Source organism: Glycine max, chromosome 19, assembly GCF_000004515.6.
Source record: "Glycine max cultivar Williams 82 chromosome 19, Glycine_max_v4.0, whole genome shotgun sequence".
NCBI lineage: Eukaryota > Viridiplantae > Streptophyta > Magnoliopsida > Fabales > Fabaceae > Glycine > Glycine max.
This window is the reverse complement of record NC_038255.2, coordinates 47,054,999-47,078,359: the sequence shown is the minus strand read 5'-3', so window position 1 is coordinate 47,078,359 and position 23,361 is coordinate 47,054,999. Positions and strand designations below refer to the sequence as shown.

At 33.8% G+C, this 23,361-nt stretch overlaps 3 protein-coding genes and 1 pseudogene across 5 annotated transcripts; 2 read left to right on the top strand and 2 right to left on the bottom strand.

Annotated features, from left to right (window-relative positions):
• The first annotated feature begins 991 nt into the window (after positions 1-991).
• LOC100811431 (U3 small nucleolar RNA-associated protein 14) lies at positions 992-7,682 on the top strand. 2 transcript variants are annotated; one of them, XM_006604659.4, is made up of 11 exons: positions 992-1,592; positions 1,785-1,944; positions 2,797-3,287; positions 4,152-4,373; positions 4,514-4,840; positions 5,099-5,452; positions 5,541-5,621; positions 5,737-5,811; positions 5,891-6,274; positions 6,746-6,877; positions 7,160-7,682. In XM_006604659.4, the coding sequence occupies exons 1-11, from the start codon at positions 1,311-1,313 to the stop codon at positions 7,322-7,324; spliced, it is 2,673 nt and encodes an 890-aa protein (XP_006604722.1). In that variant the 5' UTR covers positions 992-1,310; the 3' UTR covers positions 7,325-7,682. The 2 variants fall into 2 exon arrangements, with proteins under 2 accessions (XP_006604722.1, XP_006604721.1); XM_006604658.4 differs by having other exon boundaries at positions 5,734-5,811.
• Positions 7,683-9,461: 1,779 nt separating this feature from the next.
• LOC100810891 (O-methyltransferase 1, chloroplastic) lies at positions 9,462-12,166 on the bottom strand. Of its 2 annotated transcripts, none has more exons than XM_006604657.4 (7): positions 11,881-12,166; positions 11,205-11,356; positions 10,942-11,062; positions 10,301-10,431; positions 10,054-10,182; positions 9,794-9,958; positions 9,462-9,712 (listed from the first exon to the last, which is right to left on the bottom strand). In XM_006604657.4, exons 1-7 carry the CDS (start codon positions 12,056-12,058, stop codon positions 9,641-9,643), a joined length of 948 nt encoding a protein of 315 aa, XP_006604720.1. In that variant the 5' UTR covers positions 12,059-12,166; the 3' UTR covers positions 9,462-9,640. The 2 variants fall into 2 exon arrangements, with proteins under 2 accessions (XP_006604720.1, XP_003553653.2); XM_003553605.5 differs by having other exon boundaries at positions 10,301-10,425; positions 11,881-12,164.
• A 1,696-nt stretch (positions 12,167-13,862) lies between these two features.
• LOC100810361 (caffeoylshikimate esterase-like) lies at positions 13,863-16,540 on the top strand (annotated as a pseudogene).
• Positions 16,541-17,002: 462 nt separating this feature from the next.
• LOC100809832 (UDP-glucuronic acid decarboxylase 2) lies at positions 17,003-21,260 on the bottom strand. The gene is made up of 7 exons (XM_003553604.5): positions 20,540-21,260; positions 20,294-20,441; positions 19,263-19,342; positions 19,082-19,165; positions 18,898-18,972; positions 18,031-18,123; positions 17,003-17,467 (listed from the first exon to the last, which is right to left on the bottom strand). The coding sequence occupies exons 1-7, from the start codon at positions 21,107-21,109 to the stop codon at positions 17,255-17,257; spliced, it is 1,263 nt and encodes a 420-aa protein (XP_003553652.1). The 5' UTR covers positions 21,110-21,260; the 3' UTR covers positions 17,003-17,254.
• Between the last annotated feature and the right edge of the window lie 2,101 nt (positions 21,261-23,361).

Below are 23,361 nucleotides of genomic sequence, written 5' to 3'. Positions count from 1 at the left end.
GGGACAATTTTCTAAATATCTCGTGAAGAGATGATGACCTTAAAAAATATTCCTACAAAAATTAAATATGTTTTAAATCGAGTAAAATATGGTTTCAATCATACTACTTATGGTGATTAGCTTTAGTCAAATAATAATTTAGGTAATCTTGTTTGAAATATTGTTGGGTGTTAAACACAGATACTTCTCATAGAGGATACATTATTAGATAATCATGTGTCACCACATACATGTCTATATGTTTATAGTCAATATCTACATGACCCGCATGTTTTAGCTTTTCAATTTACATGGGAAAAAAAATAATATTTGATTGTGTTATATAGAATTTGCTTGGGATATGATGGTCCCAAATCATTTTTTTTTTAGATATCATGATCCCAAATTACTCAATTTCTCTAATTATAAAGAATTAAAACTTTGATTTGCCACATTATAAATAATTATTTTTCTCATTTCATGATATTTGTCATCTTAGATTTTTTTTATACAAACCAATAAAAATTAATAAATATTAAAAGAGAGTGACAATTTCACAAAATTTACTTTATTATCATCAATTTATTTATAGATTTTTATTGTTCATTGTCTATATTATAAAAGATTAGATTTTTATTGTTCATTGTCTATATTATAAAAGATATAAGTGAACAATAATCACTAATATTATTTTGAAAAATTAAAATAACAAATATTTTAATTTTTTTTTCTTAGATGACAATTATCATTGGACAAGGGGAGTAATCTCTTCCCCTATATCCAACACTCATTAGTAATGAATTAAGTATTTAAATGAGATATCAATAAATAAGAAAGTTTTAAACAAATAATTAAAAAATTTCTTAATCTTAGAAAGTAACAAATATATTGGCACAAATCATTAGCCCACACCACAAATATATTGGCAACAAAATTTCTTAATCTTAGTCAGTAGTTGGGCCAGAGAGTTAATCTACAAATAGAGATTATTAGCCCAGACCAAAACAGGCCATAGTTTTGGAAGTCACCTGCGCCGTGGCCTTGGAGAGTAGAACTAGGGAAACCTCACAGTCTCACACACAACCTTCAAAACAAAATAGAGATTATTAGCCCACACCAAAACAGGCCAATAGTTTTGGAAGTCACCTGCTCCGTCCCCGCCTTGTAGAGTAGAACTAGGGTTTTACTTTACCTCTGTCGCGGGAAACCTCACTGTCTCACACACAACCTTCAAAACAAAACAATACCATCCACACCAACAACCTAAACGAAAGATTAAGATTAAAACTAACATAATTATTATAGAAAGTAACCACCAAGTAGGCGCAAACATGACAGAGAAGAAGCGGAAGGAGAGGGACGAAGGCAACCGCCAAAGACTGAAGCCGAAGAAGAAGCCAAACACTCAATGGAAGAAGAGAGGCCCTCGTTTGCCCTCATCTCTTCAGAAACAGCTCCACCGTTTAAACCCCACCACTTCCTTCGACAGCGTCGATTCCGATGACGACAATGACGTTTACGAGTACGAGGAAGAACGGGCTGAGGAGGAGTCCAAGAAAAACAAGCGTTACGACCCTGCATCCGTCGACGATGACCTTGCTCAAGATATTGAGGTTTTTATTTTTATTTTTTTCAGCAATATAAACTCTTCATTTGAAATTTAATTAGTGTTCGTATTTTGTTTCAGCATTTGAAACATCTAGATTAAGCTCATTTTACCACTTGATTATTAAATTTATATATTACAATTTTCAACTTATCCATGTACTGGATAATTGTGATACACGTGTTCAATTGCATTTTAGGATGAGAATGTGCAATCTGATGATGAAAGTGAGGATGATGATTACACCGGGACAAAGAGGAATGAAAATGCTCCAAGTGACGATTCTGGAGAGGAAGACGATGATAGGCATGCAAGGATGCTACAAGCAATTACTGGCATGCCGAGTGAGGCTTTTGAAGGTAAGAAAACTGCTGTTAAACTTTTGTGTTATCCATTATTTTTGTTAGAACTTAGACTTATAAGCATGCATGCTGCTAATTTTCTTCTGTATAGATTGGAAATCATAATTAGTTATTAGAGATGCATATGAAGAAGTTTTTAATATCACATTATAGTTTTTGACTTGACACATTTTAATTTAATAGCTTTATACAAATGTTAAGTTCTATTGATGCAACTATTGAATTATACGATAATATACTAATGGTCATGTATACCAAATTTTAAATAATTTAGACATTCATAGACATGTAATCTGAGGGCGAGCCCTGGTGCAGCGGTAAAGTTGTGCCTTGGTGACTTGTTGGTCATGGGTTCGAATCCGGAAACAGCCTCTTTGCATATGCAAGGGTAAGGCTGCGTACAATATCCCTCCCCCATACTTTCGCATAGCGAAGAGCCTCTGAGCAATGGGGTACGAAGTTTATTCATAGACATGTAATCTATCGGTAGAAAACTTATATATTTAAGTAACATTTCAAAATAAAGTGATGTAATGAAATATCAATTTTGAAATGATATGAAATTATAGACTTGATCTTTTTCATGAGAACTTTCTATGCAACAGTTGGATTGATACAAAGTTATAGAAGGCGTCATTTTTGTCAAGTTTGACACTTGGTGTCAATTAATCCTTTACACACACACTCACACACTCACACATATATCTTTGCTTTAATTTTTCATGAATGCCAAAGCAGATTTGTACATGAATGATTCCCACAGCAGAGAGAATCCTGCTGTTGTTGCCCTTTCTATTTTGTTTTCAAAACCGTGATATGATACACTTGAAAATTTTAATAACTATGCAGAGAATAAGAAGAAAAAGAAGGTGATGAAGGACACTGTTATACCAGAGCTATATCCAGAGTCTGAATATAATCCTAGTCGTGATGTTGTGGATGGTGACGGACGCATTAGCATAGAAGACCTACTGAATCCTCTTCGTGAAAAATCTGGTTATGGAAAACTTAGGAAGAGATATCAACAAATTGAGAAGAATGCTAAAATTATTCATGTGCCACTTTCAAAGGCAGTTCAAGCTAAGGTAGAGAGGAAGGCAGCATATGAAATATCAAAGAAAGATGTCACCAAGTGGCAGCATATTATTCAGAGAAATAGAGAGGCCCCAACTATTTTCTTTGATGAAAATGTAAATTTAGGGTTTTCAACTGTAGGAGCAATAGCTTCTGAATTTGAACCCAGAACTGAATTTGAGAAGAAAATTGCTGCACTAGTTTATGATGAGGAAGTTATGGAAGCTCATAAAAAGGATGGTTCTAAGCTTCTTGAAATGAACAAGGTATGAATATTAGTTGATATTACTGATAATAGCTGATCATTGAATTTAGAATCTGATTTAAGTTGTCTTGTTCTGATTCCCATGCTTTCCATGTGTCTGTTGTATGATACCAATGTGGCAATGTTCTGATTAGTCATTCATAAAGTTGAATCAGTTGTGGTTTGGCATACTTAGTTTCAAACAGTCAAACTTGAATTTGTTTGTTAAATAAAAGTGCTTGGATGTTGTTGTGAAATACATTTGATTCAAATAAGTTTTTTCTTCTGCCTATTAAGATTTAAAATAGGTCAATTCAACCTAACTGACATGATTGAGGGTCTGAGGAAGTAACTAAATGGTATTTTTTCTGGACTGAACTGTTTTTTTGTGTGTGGGAGGGGGTGGGGTGAGTGGTGCCGGACTTGTTTCAGTGATGGGCTTAAAAAGATTGGATTTATATATAAGCTGGAGGTGCACAAGTCCAATTGCCTTAGGCATTTTGGATAAAGTAACAACATGAAGCTCAGTCCCACAAGTCCAATCACTTTCCGTACAGTGGAGACTTTGATCGGGCTTGTTCATAAAGTTCAACTATAAGTCCTCACCACTTTTTATGATTCTAGCAATAGATATGGAGGTAGATAAACCATATGTCTCAACTAGAGTGATGCCTTCAATTTATCTCAGTTTTATTTTTAACTTTTAAGTGCCATACAATGTTTCCTTGTGTGCCTGTTGGAGTTTAAGAATAAAATTTGCACTGACTACACCTTTAAAGGTCTGTTTACTGATTCTTCTTAACCCATGTTTTTATGCAATATGGCATGGAACTATTGGTGTTTTAGTGCTTTTTAATTGTTTTGTATTGTTTATTATGTCTGACAGGTCTCTATTGAAGATGAGAAGGATAGGCAAAATCGGATTGCTAAAATGCGGAGCCTTCTTTTTCGTCATGAAATGAAGGCAAAGCATATTAAAAAGATTAAGTCTAGAACATTTCATCGTTTGTTGAAGAAAGATAGATTAAAGGCAGAAGCTTCTCAGATGCAAATGGACCCTGAAGCTGCTAAAGAATATGCCATGAAACAAGAGCGTCAAAGGGCTGAGGTATATCATCATCCCTGAGAAATAAGAGATCAAGAAAATTTTCTTAACATATGCTGTTTACTGATATATCTTGTATCTTCATGATTAAAATGGAAAAATTATTTCTATTAATCCTTCTCTCACTTCCCAACTTGCTACAGGAACGCATGACGCTGAAACACAAAAACCATAATCCGTGGGCTGCACGTATTATCCAGCGTGGTTTACATAACCAAGATGAAGGAACTCGTGCTGCCATACATGAACAACTTCAAAGGCATGCTGAATTGACTAGAAAAATGAAGTCTATGAAGGGTAGCAGCAGTAGCAGTGAAGATAGCAGTGATGAGGATGAGGATGACAACTCTGCTGGTTCTGATCAGGATAGGGATTACAAGATTTTGGGAAAAGCTAAAGAAAAAACAGTGAAAGTGTTGGAGGAAGAGGATGAAGTTCCCAAATCAGGATTGCTTTCTTTGCCTTTTATGGTAATATCCATTCCTGCTCTCTTCTTCCTTTTCCCTTTTTCCCTGAAGGAAATTTTAGTGTAACCTAGCTTGAGAAGACTGATAAATACCTCAATTATTTTTACATGAATTACTATCTTGTTAAATGAATTATTACCTTTGGCTTCTGTTACTTTTGTTTTTATATATTCTTTAGTATCCAATTTAGAGATTGAAATTTGTCACCGGGGAAGTTTTTCTTATTGGTTTGTGGTCTTCCCTTGATTTGTTCGGATGTAGAGGCGTGGATTGGAGAAAAGAAAAGAGGCAGCTGTTGAAGAAGCCAACCTTGCTTTCCACGAATATGAAGATTCCTTGAAGAAGTTGGAGAATACTGGTGGCTCAGAAGATCTGAAAGCTGCTTCTACCAGTGGCAGAAGAGTATTTGGAATGGCTAAAGCCCAGATGTCTGATACCAGTAATAAGGTAAAATCAGATAATTGCTATGATGGCAGTGATAGTGAGGATGACTTGGGGATCAGCAAAAGTGGCAATATAGAGAATGAGGGAAGCGACCTTTTGCATACGGATGTAAACAAGGATTTGGTTGTAATTCAAGATGACACTGATACTCACCGGGAATCAGTTTTTAAGGTGATGAAATTCTTAACTTTTGAACTTTTTTCTTAAGTTAATATCTTTCTGGATAGATATGTGACACAATGCATTTTTTTGTTCACAGAATATTGATGAGATTATTAAAAATCCTGGGCCAAAAACTACATATGATGTTTCCATATTTGTTTCAGATACATGGAAAAAGGTTCAAATGCTTTTAATATATTGTTTTGTTTTAAAATTTAATCTTTTATCGAAGAGAAATATCTTTCATTTTTGAAGTGGGCGTTCTGTTGGACTGATGTATTTATGATTAGCAGGCAAAAAACAAAAATGAAGACATGACTATCAAGAAGTCTCCGAAGCTTACAGAACTAGATATGCAAGCTATAAAAGTATGAACTCTTTCTATTTGTTAAGAGTATAAAGCGCATTGTTGGTTTAGCCTTATACCTTTGTCCTTTTATGTCTTAGGTTACTGAAAAGGAATTTGGAGAGGATAGTGATACAGATTGTGAAGGACAGATGGTGGATGGAATTCTGTCTTCTGTTTCTAAAGTACCTTATGAACTTCCTTCTCAAGAGGAGCTCATTCGGCAAGCTTTTGCTGGGGATGATGTAGATGATGATTTTGAAAAAGATAAGCAGGAGATCCTCAACGAAGAAAATCCTGAGCCAGAGAAGCCTCTATTACTTCCTGGCTGGGGCCAGTGGACACATGTACAGCAAAAGAAAGGTTTACCATCTTGGATGCTGAAAAAACATGAAGATGCCCAGAAAAAAAGGGCAGAAGCCCTCAAAAAAAGGAAGGATGCTCAGCTAAAAAATGTGATTATATCTGAGAAGATAGACAAGAAGGTTAGTGCCATTAAATACAAGGTTTTGAACCTTTGGTACTCTTTTCAGATTATAGATATCAACTTGATTCAATGTGCACAACTATCTTTGTTTTCGTATAAGAAATTTGTGGAGTTGTTCTGGGTCAGCATATTTTTAATCATTGGTGTTTGCACTTTGCATATCCTTCTTCCAGATTATGATTTGTAATTATAGTTATTAATGGATATCCTTCTTCTTCTTCTTCTTCTTCTTATTAGTGAATTGCTCACTCCTACCTCATTATTCCAAAGAATCAAAACTCCTGTATTTATTTTTTGGTGTTTTCTTCTTGCTTCAATTTTTCTTTTCGTTAGATCTTCATGCTCTAATTATAGTATTATAATTTAGTGGCTCAAATAATGTTGCCAGCTGCCACTTGTTCCTAATTTTTTTTTTCTGTCCAGTAAATTGAGCTGATTTTAATTTTATTCTAACTTTTGAATATGGCAGGCTGAGAAACTACATACTAAATCATTGCCATACCCTTTTACTTCCCAAGAGGTCTTTGAACAGAGCATGCGTGTGCCCATCGGACCTGAATTTAATCCAGCAACTGCAATTGGTCCTCTTAACCGGCCGGAAGTAAGTGCTTTCTAACACTTGATTGGCAAACTTTCTATCCTTGATTTTTTTTCTTGTGTTAAAAAGTATCATGCTATAGCTTTTATTTATAGTAATTGAAAATAATATTTAGACAGTCTTGCTCTCTCTTGGGGGAGGGAAGACCTTAGTTTATTGGATACTGTTAGTAGGTTATAGTGGGTTCCTTGTCTTTTTACCTAATGATACTATTCAGGAAAAATACTATAAGATGCATGTGCATTTTTTTCTAGTTGTCTTGTAAATATAATCTTCCATGTGCAGGTGGTGAAGAGACCAGGTGTTATTATAAAACCAATAGAGTTCGAAGAAGTGAATCCTCATGAAAAAACAGAGCAACGGAGTGGAGGAGATAAGCGTAAGTTTAAGAAAAATAAAGTCAATGCTGACAATCCCATGAAAAAGGGGAAGGTGGGACGAAAAAGTTAATTGACAGGAGTTTTGGTTCTGTTCCAGTTCTAGAAATATTCTCAGTTTTGTCTTTTGGAGAGAATAAACTGTGCCAGGTTAAAAGAAAAAAGAATGAAAAAGGAGGAGAATTTAGTAGGCACGGAGGCTTATGGCATGCAAGAAATTGAAGAAAACAGAATTTAAGAGCAAGAGTTTTGTTTTTGTGTGGGGGTGGCGGGGGTGTTTCTCCTTTTGCATTATCGTTCAGGTTGAATTATTCATTTTTTTTTTGGTGAGTTATTTATTCATTATTTTCACACCCAACGAAAATGCTATTTTTTAATTTTGTCCCCAATTGATATAAATATCCCAAGGAAGTGGAAAAGAGTGTTATTTATCTTTGACAGATTTCTTCTCTTTCTAGATGCCGTCAGATTTCATTGTTTCATTGTAATTTTTTATTTTTTTTTATAGATTATCCCTCTTCTCAGTTCTCAGGCTTTTCTACAGATGTACTCTAGCATAGCTTTTAAGTTTTAACATCTGTACCATTTATGCACTGTTTTTAAAATTTTATTAACCATTACTTTAGTTTAAAATTATCGAAGTTGAAATGTCATAGTAATTTTTTTTTTCTTAAAGTCAATTTATGAGACTTATTAATTATATAGGATTCATTGGTATGTTGGTATTATCCCTTAATGGGATTCATATGAAATAATATCGTATTAAAAAATGTTTTGTTAAAATTTATTTAAACAATCTTTATCTCTTAGCGTATTCTACTGAAAATAAGTATACTTAATAGATATTCAGTAGAAATTTCCTCTATAGCCATATTATTTTATTCGTTAATATGATGTAATAATAGAGAAAGATTTGTTTAAAAAAAATTCTGCAATCGTAATGCATATGAATCAAACTCTTTTTTAACTACTTTAGAAGAACTAGACCCTGCAAGAAATACATCTTACTGGTATTTACCTTAACTCAGAAGTAGTCTTGTTCGGCTAAGCAGGATTGTTTTCATGAAAAATACTTGAGATATTGTGCCAAAAAAAAGTAATGAATCATACAACTGAATTGAAAAATGGAAACAATTAAATGTTAGTATCAATTGCAGTGGTGGTATTTGGTAAATCAACCGGATGGAGGTGCCACTGTTTTGCTCAATTAATACTAAGTACTGACCTTGTGTTTGGTTTGGTGTTGGATGACTCTGATCTGCATCAATATCAACGCTTCCATTTGTTGCTTCGGCGTTTCCGTAAATTAGATGTGAAAATTTAGTAATATGTGTGTTGTTGAAGTTAAACCAATACCAAGAGGGGTGCTAAATGTTCTTGAACCACGAGTTCGAATTGCTCCGTCTTTTTCTACGTGTAACGTTCTGGCATGTGACCTTTGGGACCTTTGGTCGAGTCAATTCCACCTCTTCCCGTTTTGTTTGTAGGACAAGTTATTATCTGTTTGAGTATAACTTTGTTTGACCATTTTCAAACAACCATCGTTTTGAAAAACTGGTAGTTCTTATCCTAGCTAATTTGTTTTAGGCTTAATTACAAATTTAGTATTCCTATTTATCTCAATTCACGTGACTGTCAACGTAAGCAATTAACGATCAACATTCAGGGTTAGGGACTAAAATTATTAGATTACAAAAAAACGAAAGACTCAATTTGTGAATTAAATACCAGTAGGACTAAATTCAGGACTAAATTCGTGAGCTGAGATAAATAAAAAGATCTAATTTACAATTAAGCTTTTATTTTACTGTTGACACTGGTAAGTGATTTGTAGATCATGTCTTTGCTTCTAAGTGATTGGTGGATCACTTTTATTGTCTTCCCCACTTTTTCTTTGTAGGGGTGAGCAGTGATCCACGGTGTATAGTGCATATGGATTTCAACATTAACATGGTTTTTCCTACATGGTTCAATCATTTATGAGAGTTGAGACACTGAGAAGCCTTTGTTACATTCTGTTGCTCTATTCAAGAGTTGGATCTGGGGAGCACATTTTTATAGGTTAAGGTGCATAATTCACAGTGGTGTAAACAATTTCGGCCTGGCACATGGACTCATCTATGGACAACAAATTTTACAATCATTTGTGGGTCATGATGAAGCTTACTGACGTGCAGATATAACCTGCTACTGTATTTGATTATTAATAATTTGAATCTGCTAAGCTAAATTATATTGCACTTGAATTCATATCTGAACACTCTCCTTCAAGATATACAAGCATACAGACAATTGTATAGAGGACAATGCTACTAAGTTTAGACCCTAGTAGCAATAGAGAGATATCCTTTTAAGGCTAATGAGGGTGTGGTGAAGCTTATATGCTCTTCTATAACTCTTCAAAACCTTCTTCATCTCCTTCATTTTCTATCCTTTGAAATTCTCGTCTCCATGACTCCATCTGCCAGAATATCAATGCTTGGTTATGCTTTATACAAAATACTATGCAATAGCATGTCAATTTGAACAGGAAGTGCCTCACCTGATCATCAGAATGTAGCAGCTGTTCTGCAACAAATAGTATATTATTGTAGTGTCCTGATACAAAATCTTTACCACTTCTCTCTGCAAACCCTTTGTAGTTGATAATTTCCACCCGAAAACCCTTGCTCATGAATAGTTTATCCACCCATTGCCTTGTATTGGACTGTGCAAGGGACCAGAAAAGATTCTATTTTTCCTTTCTATTTCTGGAAGAAGAAAATTATTTTAATAAACTAATTAAATTAGTTGCACACTAACCTTAATTTCTATGTCTGTCTCAGCTACGCAGGCAGGAAGTTCTCCCACAAAAAGAGATCCTTTCATGGCCAAACTGCTTATCATTGACAAAACCTCTTCAAAATTTGCCAGTGTCATCACTGGAAATCCCTGAGCATGAATAAACCCGTATGACTAACTTCTCTTGCAAAGACTCCTTTTTCCCCCAACACTTTGCTTTTGATTCCAAGACTTTACTAATTGGAAGAAAAATGATAGAATTAATCACCTGTAAGGCCCATATACTAGGTCTACTACCATTATAGCCTTTAAATTGCATAGCCTGCTCTATGTCAGATGATTCCAGTGGAATATGGTAGAATATGCAACCTTTGGGCATCTTAGCCCCAACACCTGAAGCTTTAAAAAGACACAATTAGATGTTTTCGTCTTAGATCGCACACTACAAAAATAAAAGGAAATAAAGATGAAAGGTGCGGAGAATGACATGCATGAAATTGTGAAAACAAGCTACAAGCCTTATTTACAGAGTTTTGTGAGGCATAACTCTTTTAACTAAGCACTACCTGGTTTTGTTGAATTTATAATAATAATAATGTTGTAGTCTGAAGAACAGTTTCCAATTGGATTTGGATTGTTTCCTAAGCTTTTCCCCTTACATGAGAGAAAAATAGACATATATTGCATAACACATTTTGGGATACTTTGTGCCTGTTTTTCTTTTCAAATGATGTAATCATTTAAAAACCTGACTAAGAGAATCCAAATCCTGGCACATCTAGCTTGCATGTGTACTTACCAGCTTTTCTGCTCACTATTGTCCCTATGATAAACTTTGCCTAATGATATTTAATTTTGGCAATGATACATGCTTAAAAGATCATCGTTCACTAAATCAACTAATGTCACCTTTAAGTTTCTCAGCTGCAATTCTAAATACACTTTCTGGGGATATGTCAAATATTAGGATCGAAGAGGGCAACTGAAGTCTGTATGGCCGTGTGTCCATGCCATCAGTCAACAAAATTAGCTGCAATTAAAAGGAAAATTCCAAATCAAACTATGCAATATCCTCAAATAAACCGCCTGAGTACTTAAAATATTAAATGAAAAATAGTAATTTAAGAGGATATAGAATTATTCTCATAAACATACATACGCTGAGCAAGTACCTGCTTTAGTCCGTCAATAAGGCTCACTGTATGAAGCAGCTTATCATCAATGAACTTGGTTGCAAGACAATAGGGATGCAAGTCCTGAATCACATCCTTGGGACTATTATGAGGGACAAAACAACCAGCATATGGATCTAGAAACAGAGGCTCTGCACTTGCAAAGAAGTGATACTATGAGACATGTTGATCTTGTCCACTATGTGACATGACAAAATGTAGCATATAAATGGCATAATTTTATTTTTATTTTCCAAATATGTAATAAATAACAATGGCGGAGAATATACATACACGAGTAATGATATATAGACACTTCTGTATATCAAAAACAATCAATACTTATAATTTCTGTTCATATATCTGTTTTTATCACATCATATTATCTATCATACCTACATTTCTCTCTTCTCTCTGTTTCTTTCTCTAAGTGTTAAAACAACCTGCTTCGAATGGTGGGCTATAAAATGCTAGCTTAGCACGATGAACCTACACCTACCGTTTCTTGAACAATTCTGTATAGAGATATAGGTTTGTACTTTGAAGCATGAAAACTCAACCGCACTCATGTATTATATTCATGATCACCCTTGAAATGCTCGATGAAATGTCTAAAAGAGATAGCATTTTCTAAAAAACGTGTGATGGAATGAGAGGGGGAGATGGGTTAATTTGCCTGGTCGAAGAGTTTCCTGGTGACGAAGAGAAGCAGAGGCAGTGGCAGCAAGGAGCAATGGGTCATTGTCGCCGTTGAGTTTCGCAGTAGAAACACACAGTTTCCTCTTAGAGGTGCATATGAGTGAGGGATGCATATTAATATAATAAGTTACGGGGAAAGCTTCTACACAACCCATGAATGAAGAGTTTACAGAGGAGAAGGATTCCTAGATACACTGCATGTATGTATTTTTAAGCACCAAATAGAAATAAGAAGAGCTAAGATAAGATAATCCATGTAATGGGAAAATAAATAAAGGAAAAGTAGTGTTGTAAAAATGTCTCCAAAAGTTTGACTAAATTATGCTTTTGTTCGATAAGTGAACGCTTTTTTAATTTTTTATTTATAAATTTATTTTTTTAATTTTAATTCTTGTAAAAAAAATTAATTTTAATCCCTTCAAAATTTTAATTTTTTTTATTTATAATTTTTATAAGTTCGTGCTATAAAAATTAAAAATGAACAAAAATATTTTATAAACAGCAAAAGTATATTTAAGCCAAAAGATTATACTGTATAACATATACTACAAAATATATATATATATATATATATATATATATATATATATATGCAATTTGGTTGGTGTGCCATCCCATTTTTCATGTATAATAATAACACCATTGAGCCACGTAGGGTACAGTTGGACTGAAAAGGATTATTTATGGTATTGGTGCATGTTGCATAGATCTATGGTACTGGATCATCCAACTAAGAGTTCGTTCAATAAAATGAAATTAGATGAACATGAATTTTAAAATGAAAATTTTGAATTAAAATAGAATATAAAAAATATAAATTATATTTTATTTTATTGTTCATTTAATTTATTTTCAGTTCTCTTTCATCACAAACGAAAACCTAAAATTTACAGTACTATGAAAAAATAGGTAGCTATGTATGTTTAATTATGTTTTTTTTTAAAAAAATTATATACAAAAGTTTGACAAGTAGCAGGAAATATATTTTTAATACTTTATTTATGCATCTCACTAAATGTTTAATATTTTACACTCACATTTTATATATTTAATAGCACACATGTATAATTCAACCAATGAAAAATCAAGTTAAAGAAATTTTGAAAAACTGTGATAGTAATATTTTTCGCTAGCACAAAGAATGATGTATTATACGTACTGAAAATACTTATTGCATTTTCATCTTAGTGGGTCGTGCTCGTCATTTTTGTGGGCAGAGATAGACAACATGCCAATGGCAGATTGGTAGTGGACCGAGGTCTTATCCTATAAGAATTTATTTTTCTTTTCCTTCCTGACTCAACAATTAGAGGGAAACTTAATACTATTTTCGTAAAACTATTATTATTATTATTATTATTAAAACAAGAGGGCAAAAAGAGAGAGGCAGCGCGAGTAAAGCCCACAGAAGGCGCTAGTCATATCATTTTATCACTAGCAACTATATTTGTACAGTGTATACGAAATTTTTTAGTTATATATAAATAATTTTAACATTTTTTTTTATCAATTAGTAATGTAAGAATATTTACATCAACAGTACGTGAAAAATTTACACTTATATCAAAAGTTATAACTGAATTTTTTATTTAATTTATATTTTATGTGTTGAATAATTGAAATGATATTTTAAGCAAACATTGACAATAATATATATGGAAGGCTTTAAGTGAAGATGGGGAATAATTAAGATTGTTGCTATTATTTCTTTTCACAAGTATGCATTGTTAAAAAAGTATCAAATGACCATAATGTGTTCGCCAATCTAGAACAACACTCTTGCATGACAAAAACGCGAGATTGGACCAAATAAAAAATGTCTGGCCCAAACCTAACTAATTTAGCCAACCATTAGACTTAATGTGCATTTGTGCGGAGAAAAGCATATCGTTATGAATGTGCATATGTTAGAATTAAAACTAATAATACAGTTAATTAATTTGTTGGTTTGCTTGCATGATGGGTGTAGAATGTGGTGTACGGCTAGCGTGTGACGAATATGCTCTGTTCGGTATTGATTATGAGGAGCATGGACGTTCTGAAGGTGCTCGTTGTTACATTAAAAAAATTGATAACATCGTTAACAATTGTTATAACTTTTTCAAGTCAGTTAGCGGTATGGATCCAAATAATTTAAATTCTCAACTCTATTGAAACCTGAGACATTTCTGCTCAGCTTTATGATTCCTTTGCATATTTCAGAGCTACAAGAGTATAAGGGTAAGGCTAGATTCTTGTATGGGAGGGGCAGTGAGCCTAGTTTTACATAAAAAGGACCCTTCATTATTCTGGGACGGTGCAGTTCTCGTCGCACCCATGTGTAAGGAATGAATGTTTTTAACAATATTTTAGTATAGAAAAATAGATCATGCCAATGGTATAAAATTAATTCGAGTAACTCTATCAACTCCATTAATTGAATAGTACTTTTTGCTACGTAAAAATTGAACATGGCTTATTCAAATGTTGGAACAATAAGCCAGATATCCGGTGGTGAAGCCATACCCGGTGGTGGTCAACATATTGACTAAAGTGGAAGATATAATCCCAAAGTGAAAGATAGTTCACACAAAGGATGCCATCAATTCAGCCTTGAAAGACCCTGCCAAACGTGAAAGGGTGAGGTTTATATTGTAATTGAGATGCTTACTTAAATGACTTGAAATCTTGTTGATTTAGTGCTAGAGTTAATTAATGTGCCTCTTCCTTTGAGGGTCATTCCTAAGGGTGAGTAAGCGGGTTGGCCCGTTCCGTGTAAGACTCGTTTGCATAAGTCTGCATTTGTAGCAGATCGGATCAAATTCAACCTTCAAAGACCCTGTCAAACGTGAAAGGGTGAAGTTTATATTGTAATTGAGATGCTTACTTAAATGACTTGAAATCTTGTTGATTTAGTGCTAGAGTTAATTAATGTGCCTCTTCCTTTGAGGGTCATTCCTAAGGGTGGGTAAGCGGGTTGGCCCGTTCCGTGTAAGACTCGTTCACATAAGTCTGCATTTGTAGCAGATCGGATCAGTCCGCCCCACTTTTTACACGGACGAAATAAATTGGTGGGTCCACCTCTGTCCCGTGGATCCCGCGAATCAAACGAGCAGATTCGCCGGCCTAGTTTTAAAAGAATTTTAATTTTAATAAAAAGTTAAATGCAAATGTAAATAAAATCTAAATAATTACTCAATTACATTAGTAAAATAAAGAATGTCTTAACAAAAGAAAATCTAAGCAATAAATCTAAAATATGAAATTTAAACATCTCCAACAACAAATGATTCCATATTTGAAGTAGCTTGAGTCTTCTCCATCTTCACATTTAAGAGTACAACAACAATGAATTCATCCCAACAAAAATAAGATAAAAACAAATTCTAGAGAGAGAAGAGATGTACTTTGCGTGGTGGGCCGAGACTATGCCGATGTAGTGTGTCGCGTGACTGCGTGAGTGTGAGTCGCGTTTTGTTTTTCTTGTAATGGAAAGAGTTGTATGACTTGTGCGCATACATGATTGCGTGGTGGAGGAAAACCGTGAGGAGAAAACGGTTAAATATGATGTGAGCTATTTTTTATAATAAAAATATATTGAAATGTCTTTAAAAATATTTATTTAACAATTATTTTTAGCTTAAATGATAAGAATTGATATTTTTATTATTTATGACTTGCAGATATGAAAAAGATTGATTAAAAGAAAAAAAAAGAGAAAATATCAAAAAGAAAGATTTTTAGCATGTTATCATTTATCTTTTTTTATCTTAATCTTTGATTTTTGTTCTTTTATTTTTCTTATCTTATCCTTTTTTATCTTTATCATTTTTTAATTTAAATCTTTTGTTTTTATCTTTAAATCTTTATCTTATCTAATATATTTTTTTATCTGTTATTTTAAAAGAAAAGTTTAAAGTGAAAAAGAGAAAATCAAACCTAATATAATTGAGTTAGACCACACCAATCAAACCTAATGCGAACTGCCGGACAACCCGCGGATCTCGCAGGCCAAACCCGCATAGTCTGCGGGTTAAGCGGGGCGAACAAAAAAATATGACATAATCATGTACCGTTTAAAAAATTGGTTCGTAACCCGGGCAGACCGTGAACCTCACGGACCAGTCCATGGACCTAGATCCGTTTACCCAGGTCAAGCCCAGGTTGAAAACAGCATTAGAAATGTTGAGAATCAGCATGAGCCTTGAAGACAGCTATAAGGTTATAAAGTCGTTCGTTTTTATATTGAATCTAGTTCACGATCAAATTACCACTTCTTAAATATACTTATTATACCTGATTTTGTTCGGTTCATTGGCTGAGTTTTGAGCTAGCCAGAAGTAAGCTGAGCATTATATGAGCGAGCCAGTAGCAAAGACAAGACCATAAAATTGTACCCAGGAATGTGGCATGGCTTAACATCGGGGGAGACCGATGAGAACATCGAAAAAGTCTTTGCAGACATTATAATGTGGCTAGACAAGCACACGAGCAATGGCACTCATGCTTCATCACAACAAATTGAGACTTACAACTATGGCATTGAGAGATTTACAACAGTTGCATCATCAACAAAGATTGTAAAGCAAGCAAACGGGCTAAGAAGCTATCTTTGTGGGTTGAAAGGAAACCGTTTGCAATACCACTCAGCAATTTAAATTGTAGTCGTACTATGGTAGGGAGTTAGGGACTGTGACCTTGTGGCATGTACCTATATATCGTTCTATTATGGCCATTTTCCCGTGGTTGCCTAATTGATAGGAGTCTAAATTGTTTACAAAATGTGGCAAAGCTCCAAGTAGCATCGTTTCACAAAATTTTCACATGGAACATCGATAATAAGATTGAGTGATATTATAACTAGGCTAATAAGCTTATAAAGTTATAATAACACCAGCAAAAGCAATCTATAAGACCCCATAAAGCAATAACAAAGATGCAGACGAAAAGAGAATTAAAACTATCCTGTGTCTGTTTTATAAGAATAAGTCGATATGTGGCACATATCCATGATGTTCAATGTAGTTGCAACTCATTCCAAAGGTAAATTCTCAGACATATTTCCGTTTCACAATTAATCATTAGACGTTTATAAACTTTCTCCTATACTTTGTACCGAATTTTAGGAATATAATCATCACTGGATATCAATATGGACATCAATAGCACATACAATAAAAATTTATAAAGGACAAACGATAAAGGGGAAATTTATGTATATATAGCTGACTAATGAACTATGAAGAGATGGGAAATCCCACTAACTGTTTTCTGGCTAATGCTATGAAAATGCAAAACTACAATCCCCTTTTGCACTCAATCTGAGGTATATTTTGTAGAACAAACTCCAATTTCCATTATCCTAGCAAGAATTAGGCAGAGGTTGTTCCTTCCTTTTGGTCCCCAAAAATGCGTTGTCGGAAGTCAGAAACCATTAGAGGGAGTCCCTTGCGTAGGTCCACCTTGGGTTCCCAACCCAGTTGCTCCTTGGCCCTACTAATATCAGGCTTTCTCTTGTGCGGGTCATCCTCAGTGTTGGGCCTGTACTCTATCTTAGCCTCTGGATCTATTGTTTCTTGGACCACCTGCATCGACATCACCAGATATATAATATTATCCCTCGTAAACCATAGAACATCTTATCACAACAACAATTCTTTTCTTCCCAATTGGCATTCTTCATTTATATTTGTGTGGGTGGGTTAGTAGAGCCATTTGTTTGGCACAGCAATTCATCGAAATGTGTATGAATAAACGATTTGGTGGGAAAACGACAAGGCAAATAAGACAATTTGACAAATTGCATCAAGTGTCATCTATTCCTTGTTAAGAGAATAGGAAAAGGAGACAAGAATAGCAGAATAAACTGGCGTCCTTGCTAAGAATGATACCTAAATGCTTTCCTCTTATATGTAAGCTTCGTTTCATTTAACATATAGAGGTATGATTCTGACTTTTGGTTTTGTCCACGTAATGTGCATGATCATGAGTAGTTTTATATTCCTTCATAGCCCTTAGACAATTATTTCTGTAGCCAATTTCTCTTGGAATTATTACAAGCATAGTGAAAAATAAGAAAGTTTTATTCACCAAAAAAAAGGAAGCATCCTCTTATCAGTTTATATAAGAGCAAGAATCTAAACTTTACCTTGGCAAGTTCAAGCATGGTGAATTCACCCGGATTTCCAAGATTGAAAGGTCCCACATGTTCTCCTTCCATAAGGCGCATCAGCCCCTCCACCTGTGCAAACATAAACACCTCATTAATCCAGCAAAAAGAAGCATATGGGCTCTACAGCTAATGGTCCAAATGTACTACAAGGTACCAGTAATCTCACTGGTACTGATCTAGGCCTTAACACACGGTGTAGCCTTCGGCCCTTTGCAAAGAGCATGAAATCAAGGTTTGAAATTATAATTTAACCATAATTTTAATTATGAAACTTTGAAGTCTTTTTTAAAATTAAAATGGCAATTTCAAAATACAATTCTATAGAATTGTAATATAACTAAATTGACCATTCTCAATTCCTAATCCCTTCCATTTAAATTACAATTTTTAACTTACTACAAATTACACAACTACTCTTCGTCTCCATCACCATTGGTCCACAACTACTATTGATGTGACAGTCAGTATTATCATCAAAATGTTGTTATCACTGTTACCGTTAATTGTAATTGTCACCACGTACCCTTGCGTCCACCATCACTTCTCTTGAATTAGAATTGAAATTACGATTCTCAACCATAATTCTACTTTCACAAGTGAATGGATCCCGGAAGAAAAGAATTGTTTGTTGTGTATATATGCAGTATGCACAGGGGAAAGTTCACGTGTTTCTGGATTGAAAGTCAAGCTACTTCCAAATAAAGCATATATATATATATGTGTGTGTGTGTGTGAAAGTACTAAAATTTATATTTGATTACACAAAACTTATTAGATAAGACTTAGTTTTATCAGCATACTAATTACTAATAGATGAGAGAGAAAAAGAAGTATATGACTTACCAAGTCAGAAACATATTGGAAACTCCTAGTCTGCTTCCCATCCCCATAAACGGTCAAAGGTTCCTTCCTCAGTGCCTGCATTAACGCCACCAATTAGCGACACTTGACTAAGAAAGCCACGATATGCATTCCATTCTGTAACGAAAGGTGCATTTCCAAACTTGAAAACAATTGGTTTAATTACCTGAGCAACGAAGTTACTAACAACGCGACCATCATCTAAGCACATTCGTGGCCCGTAGGTGTTGAAAATCCTAGCTATTCTCACCTGAAAAAAATAAAATACAAAAGAAAAATTTGTGATTATTTTTTATTTGCTAGAACAATGAAATTGATTAGCAAAGAAAATCAAACACTTAAATGACCTCGACTCCAGCTCCTCTGTGGTAGTCCATGGTCAACGTCTCAGCAGTACGCTTTCCCTCATCATAGCAGCTTCGAACACCTATCAATTAATATTTGGTATGCCGTTTTAATACTAAAGAAAATGAATGAGAGGATGAAGTACTATTTAACAAGGAAAACAAATAATTTGAAGTCAAAGTTTGGCCAAGCCTTCAATTTCTAATCCTTCTAATTTGGAAACTAAAGATGAAATGGGAAGTATATATTTTTATGACGTATTTTACATATACTTTATTCACGCACATTTCTATTCTTATAACACGAAAACGTAATACTGCCAAAAAAAAAAGCCTAATTAATCTCATTTTTATTTAATGAGTTTAATATGTACGTACTAGTAGCATAAAACACTTTTATACCTGTTTTACACTATTAAATATGTAATGTTTTTCTCAAATATAATTGTATCTCTCCTTTTTCTTTTTCGTTGATATAATGAATACTGTATTAGTATTTCTTTCTTTTTCGTTTTACCGCACCAAACATTATGTATGTAGGTTAGCCGCTATGGTAGTGAAAAAGCCAAGTACCAACCCTTTTCAGTTTTTCACCTTTGGCGATAAGGATTTTTTATAGTGAAACGTACTGTGATGATTGCAATTCGAATTATATACGATCTTATAGAACAAGGAACGAAGATCTGAAGTCTGAACCCTCCGTTGGGTGGACCCTGGAGTGAGGGATTCCTCGTTGCCCATGAGAATTTTGACAGGGTATGGGAAACGTGGTCCTCTCATGATGTCCCACGTGTCTCACAAGCCAAAAACCTCGGTTGGTTTGACTCTCCTTTCCTCAATTCACCTAGTTTGAAAAGGAAAACACACAAACAGAGGTGTGGTGTCGCAACACCGTGGTTCTCACGTGACGCAATAAGTCTAATCTAAAAAACTAACTACTATGGTTCAGAGCATGTGAATCTCGGACCATAGGGTATTGCTTAAAGTACAGTCCAGAATAAGAAAAAGAAAAGAAGAGAGAGGTTGGAACTGACCAATGGGATTAACGTTGCCCCAATAGGTCTCCTTCTGAGGATGTTCCAGAGGATCTCCGTAAACCTCACTGGTACTGGTCAGCAAGAACCTGGCCCCCACTCTTTTAGCCAGTCCCAGCATGTTCAACGTTCCCACCACGTTGGTCTTGTGAATTAACACTAGCTCAATTAAGAATATTCCAAAAGAAACAAATAAAATTGTTAAGCATAATTAAGAAACATGAATAGAATGTAAGAAAAGGATATGATAGTCTTGACTGGGTTAAACTTGTAATGGACAGGGGAGGCGGGGCAGGCGAGATGGTAGATCTGGTCGACCTCTAACAGGAGAGGCTCAACGACGTCGTGTCGAATGAGCTCGAAGTTGGGGTTGCCGAAATGGTGCATGACGTTTTCTTTCCTTCCGGTGAAGAAATTGTCGACGACGATGACGCTGTCTCCGCGGGCAATCAAGCGATCCACCAAGTGGGAACCGACGAACCCGGCCCCACCGGTCACAACGATCCGGAGACCCTTCCGCTTAATCCCCAGAGGGATTTTTCCGACGGAATGCACGGAGACGACGTCGTAGCTTGGGGAGTTGGTGGGCCAGCGGGTGGGCTCCAAGTAAGGAGTGGGGAATGGGTCGTGGAGGCCAGAGGGGAGGAGGAAGAAGAAGAGGGTGGCGAGGACAATGCCCAGGAGGAGGAAGTGGAGACGCTGTTCGCGTAGGAGGTAGCGGAAGGAGAGCCATGGCTTCTGCGGCTTCGGGTAATAGGCGTCGTCCATGGGTTGGGCCTCGTGCCCTCGGAAAATCAAGCCCGTAGACGAAGACATTCTCGCCAGCTAATTCACAATCTCCAATCTGAATTTGATACCAAGAAAGAAATAATGAATGCGGAGAAGGCGGGGAGGGAGGGAGAGTCACCTCATCAGATCCAAGGTAGGGGTGCGTGCGTTTTGGTCTTTATAAACTGACCAGCTTTTATGCTCCATCGTCCCATGTAGATATATACTAAGAAGTACCAGACGAGATTAAATTATACTATCATTTTATCATTTTTATTCATTCAATCATTAAATTTATATTTATATCAAATATTTATTAAAATTAAATAATAAGAAAAAGTAATCAAATTATTCATATTTTAATATATTATGAAATATTTATATTATGTTGACTTTAATCTATAAGAATAATATATAAAATAATTTTGAATTAATATAAAATGTTACATAATTAATTTGTGTGAAATAAACTTTTAATTTAATAAAACTAAGAAAATATTTTTCAATTAAAAATTATAAAATAATAAAATAATTGTTATCAATGTAATTTTATCTCATATATATATATATATGACAGAAAACATGTAAAGGAATAAGATATGAAAAACATTTGATATACATCCATATGTTATCTTACTATACCTACGAATATAGAAAGAAAAAAAAAAGTAGATATAATAAAATTTATGATTTGATAGGAATAGAAAAATAAAAAAAAATAAAAGATGTTGGTTAAGTGTTTAAGATTAATAGTGATTTATGTATTATTATTGAAAAGATAATTAAAGATTCAAATGTTATTTGACATAAATAGAAAATGAAAAAAAAGTATAGATATGATAATTGATAAGTGAATAATTGTGATAGGAAGAAATATGAAAAAAAGTTATATTGGGATGTTTAAAATACAAATGTATTCAAATATCATTACTTATTTTTAAAATACTAGTTTAATTAAGAATAATAATAAATGGACATTCATTTTTTTAAAACATCTAATCAATATTCATCATTTCTCTCTATTCCTCTCTCTCTCCCATTATATATAATTTATATTATTTTTCTTCACTCTCACTAAGTGTCATATGACATATTAGATGTCTATGGATTATTTTCCTTTAATTAATAACATCCTATTATGTTGTTCCAGTCATTTTGTGAATATTTTATTATACTAAACATTGATCATAAAATTATTATTTTCTTAAAATAATTATTAAATTTAAAAAATCTTAGGTTAAATGATTAAGTAAAGAATTAGGAGAGATCTTTACAATAAGTGGTAACTTAAAATGACCGCATGATAAAAAAAAAATATATTTTAACAATTTTAGAAGTGACATGAAAATGAAAAGTTCCCATTCCTAATTCCTAATAGAGAAAATAAGAATAATTATAGAATATATAGAAACGATTTCTAAATGGCTGTCAATCCACTGTACCAGATGCTATGATAATTTTACCCTCATTTTAGCAATAAGAACAACATTAAATCTATAATCAACTTGTACTTGTGTGTAATAATTATCATTGTTTATTGAAGTATTTAGCGGGTTTTAAAGACTAATACTTTTACTAGGGAGAAATATGGCTTAGGTTGAGTTTGAAAGAATTTTAAACTGGAACCAGATTTTGTTGGTTCAAGTAAAAAAATATTTTTAGGAATAATTCAACAAAGTATTTTTAATAGTTTGATGTATAGTCGGATTAAAATACGGTGTCATTTGTTTCATATAACTAGCCCTGGCCTAATGTATTGAAATTTGGTTATTTGTCATTATATTTATTTAAATTAATTATATATAATTTTATAATATTAAAGATTTTCCTTTTAACTGTATTTTTTTTTTGCGTATTAAAAATTGCCTACATGTAATTATGTGTGAAATACATGTTAATTGGTAGTCTACACTAATGCTTTTAAACAAATCAATGATATATAAGTACAGATAGAAAGAAAGAAATGAAATAAAACGAATAATATGATGAAAATAAAAATAAAGAAAAAACGAGTCATGAAAAAGTTGTTAAAAAACAATAACTCTTTTAAAATTAATGAAACCAATAAATCCCTGTGTTTACAATAGATAAAAAAGATGCCACCTCTAATCATTTTTTTTTTTGTTTCTCTTTTTACAAGACATTTATGTCCATGTATAAATTATCTTCATAAATAAATCTCTGTTTTTAGTTAAGGATAAAAAGGAAAAAAAGGTAAAGTAAAAGTGAATTTGATGTAATAAGTAACTGACCCAATTTCCTCAAAAAGAAGTATCAAAATTTCAGTCCGACCACTTCGT

What these genes read in the sequence shown, in the direction of transcription:
- LOC100811431 (XM_006604658.4), top strand. Translation starts at nt 1,311, where the DNA reads ATGACAGAGAAGAAGCGGAAGGAGAGGGACGAAGGCAACCGCCAAAGA. An exon ending in ACCTTGCTCAAGATATTGAG is followed by an intron (nt 1,593 to 1,784) that starts GTTTTTATTTTT and finishes ATTGCATTTTAG; the next exon opens with GATGAGAATGTGCAATCTGA. An exon ending in GTCCTCTTAACCGGCCGGAA is followed by an intron (nt 6,878 to 7,159) that starts GTAAGTGCTTTC and finishes TTCCATGTGCAG; the next exon opens with GTGGTGAAGAGACCAGGTGT.
- LOC100810891 (XM_006604657.4), bottom strand. Translation starts at nt 12,058, where the DNA reads ATGGGTTGTGTAGAAGCTTTCCCCGTAACTTATTATATTAATATGCAT. An exon ending in CCAGGAAACTCTTCGACCAG is followed by an intron (nt 11,357 to 11,880) that starts GCAAATTAACCC and finishes TTGCAAGTGCAG; the next exon opens with AGCCTCTGTTTCTAGATCCA. An exon ending in TTATTGACGGACTAAAGCAG is followed by an intron (nt 11,063 to 11,204) that starts GTACTTGCTCAG and finishes TTTTAATTGCAG; the next exon opens with CTAATTTTGTTGACTGATGG.
- LOC100809832 (XM_003553604.5), bottom strand. Translation starts at nt 21,109, where the DNA reads ATGTCTTCGTCTACGGGCTTGATTTTCCGAGGGCACGAGGCCCAACCC. An exon ending in ACAGAGGAGCTGGAGTCGAG is followed by an intron (nt 19,166 to 19,262) that starts GTCATTTAAGTG and finishes TATTTTTTTCAG; the next exon opens with GTGAGAATAGCTAGGATTTT. An exon ending in TTAGTAACTTCGTTGCTCAG is followed by an intron (nt 18,973 to 19,081) that starts GTAATTAAACCA and finishes GCGTTAATGCAG; the next exon opens with GCACTGAGGAAGGAACCTTT.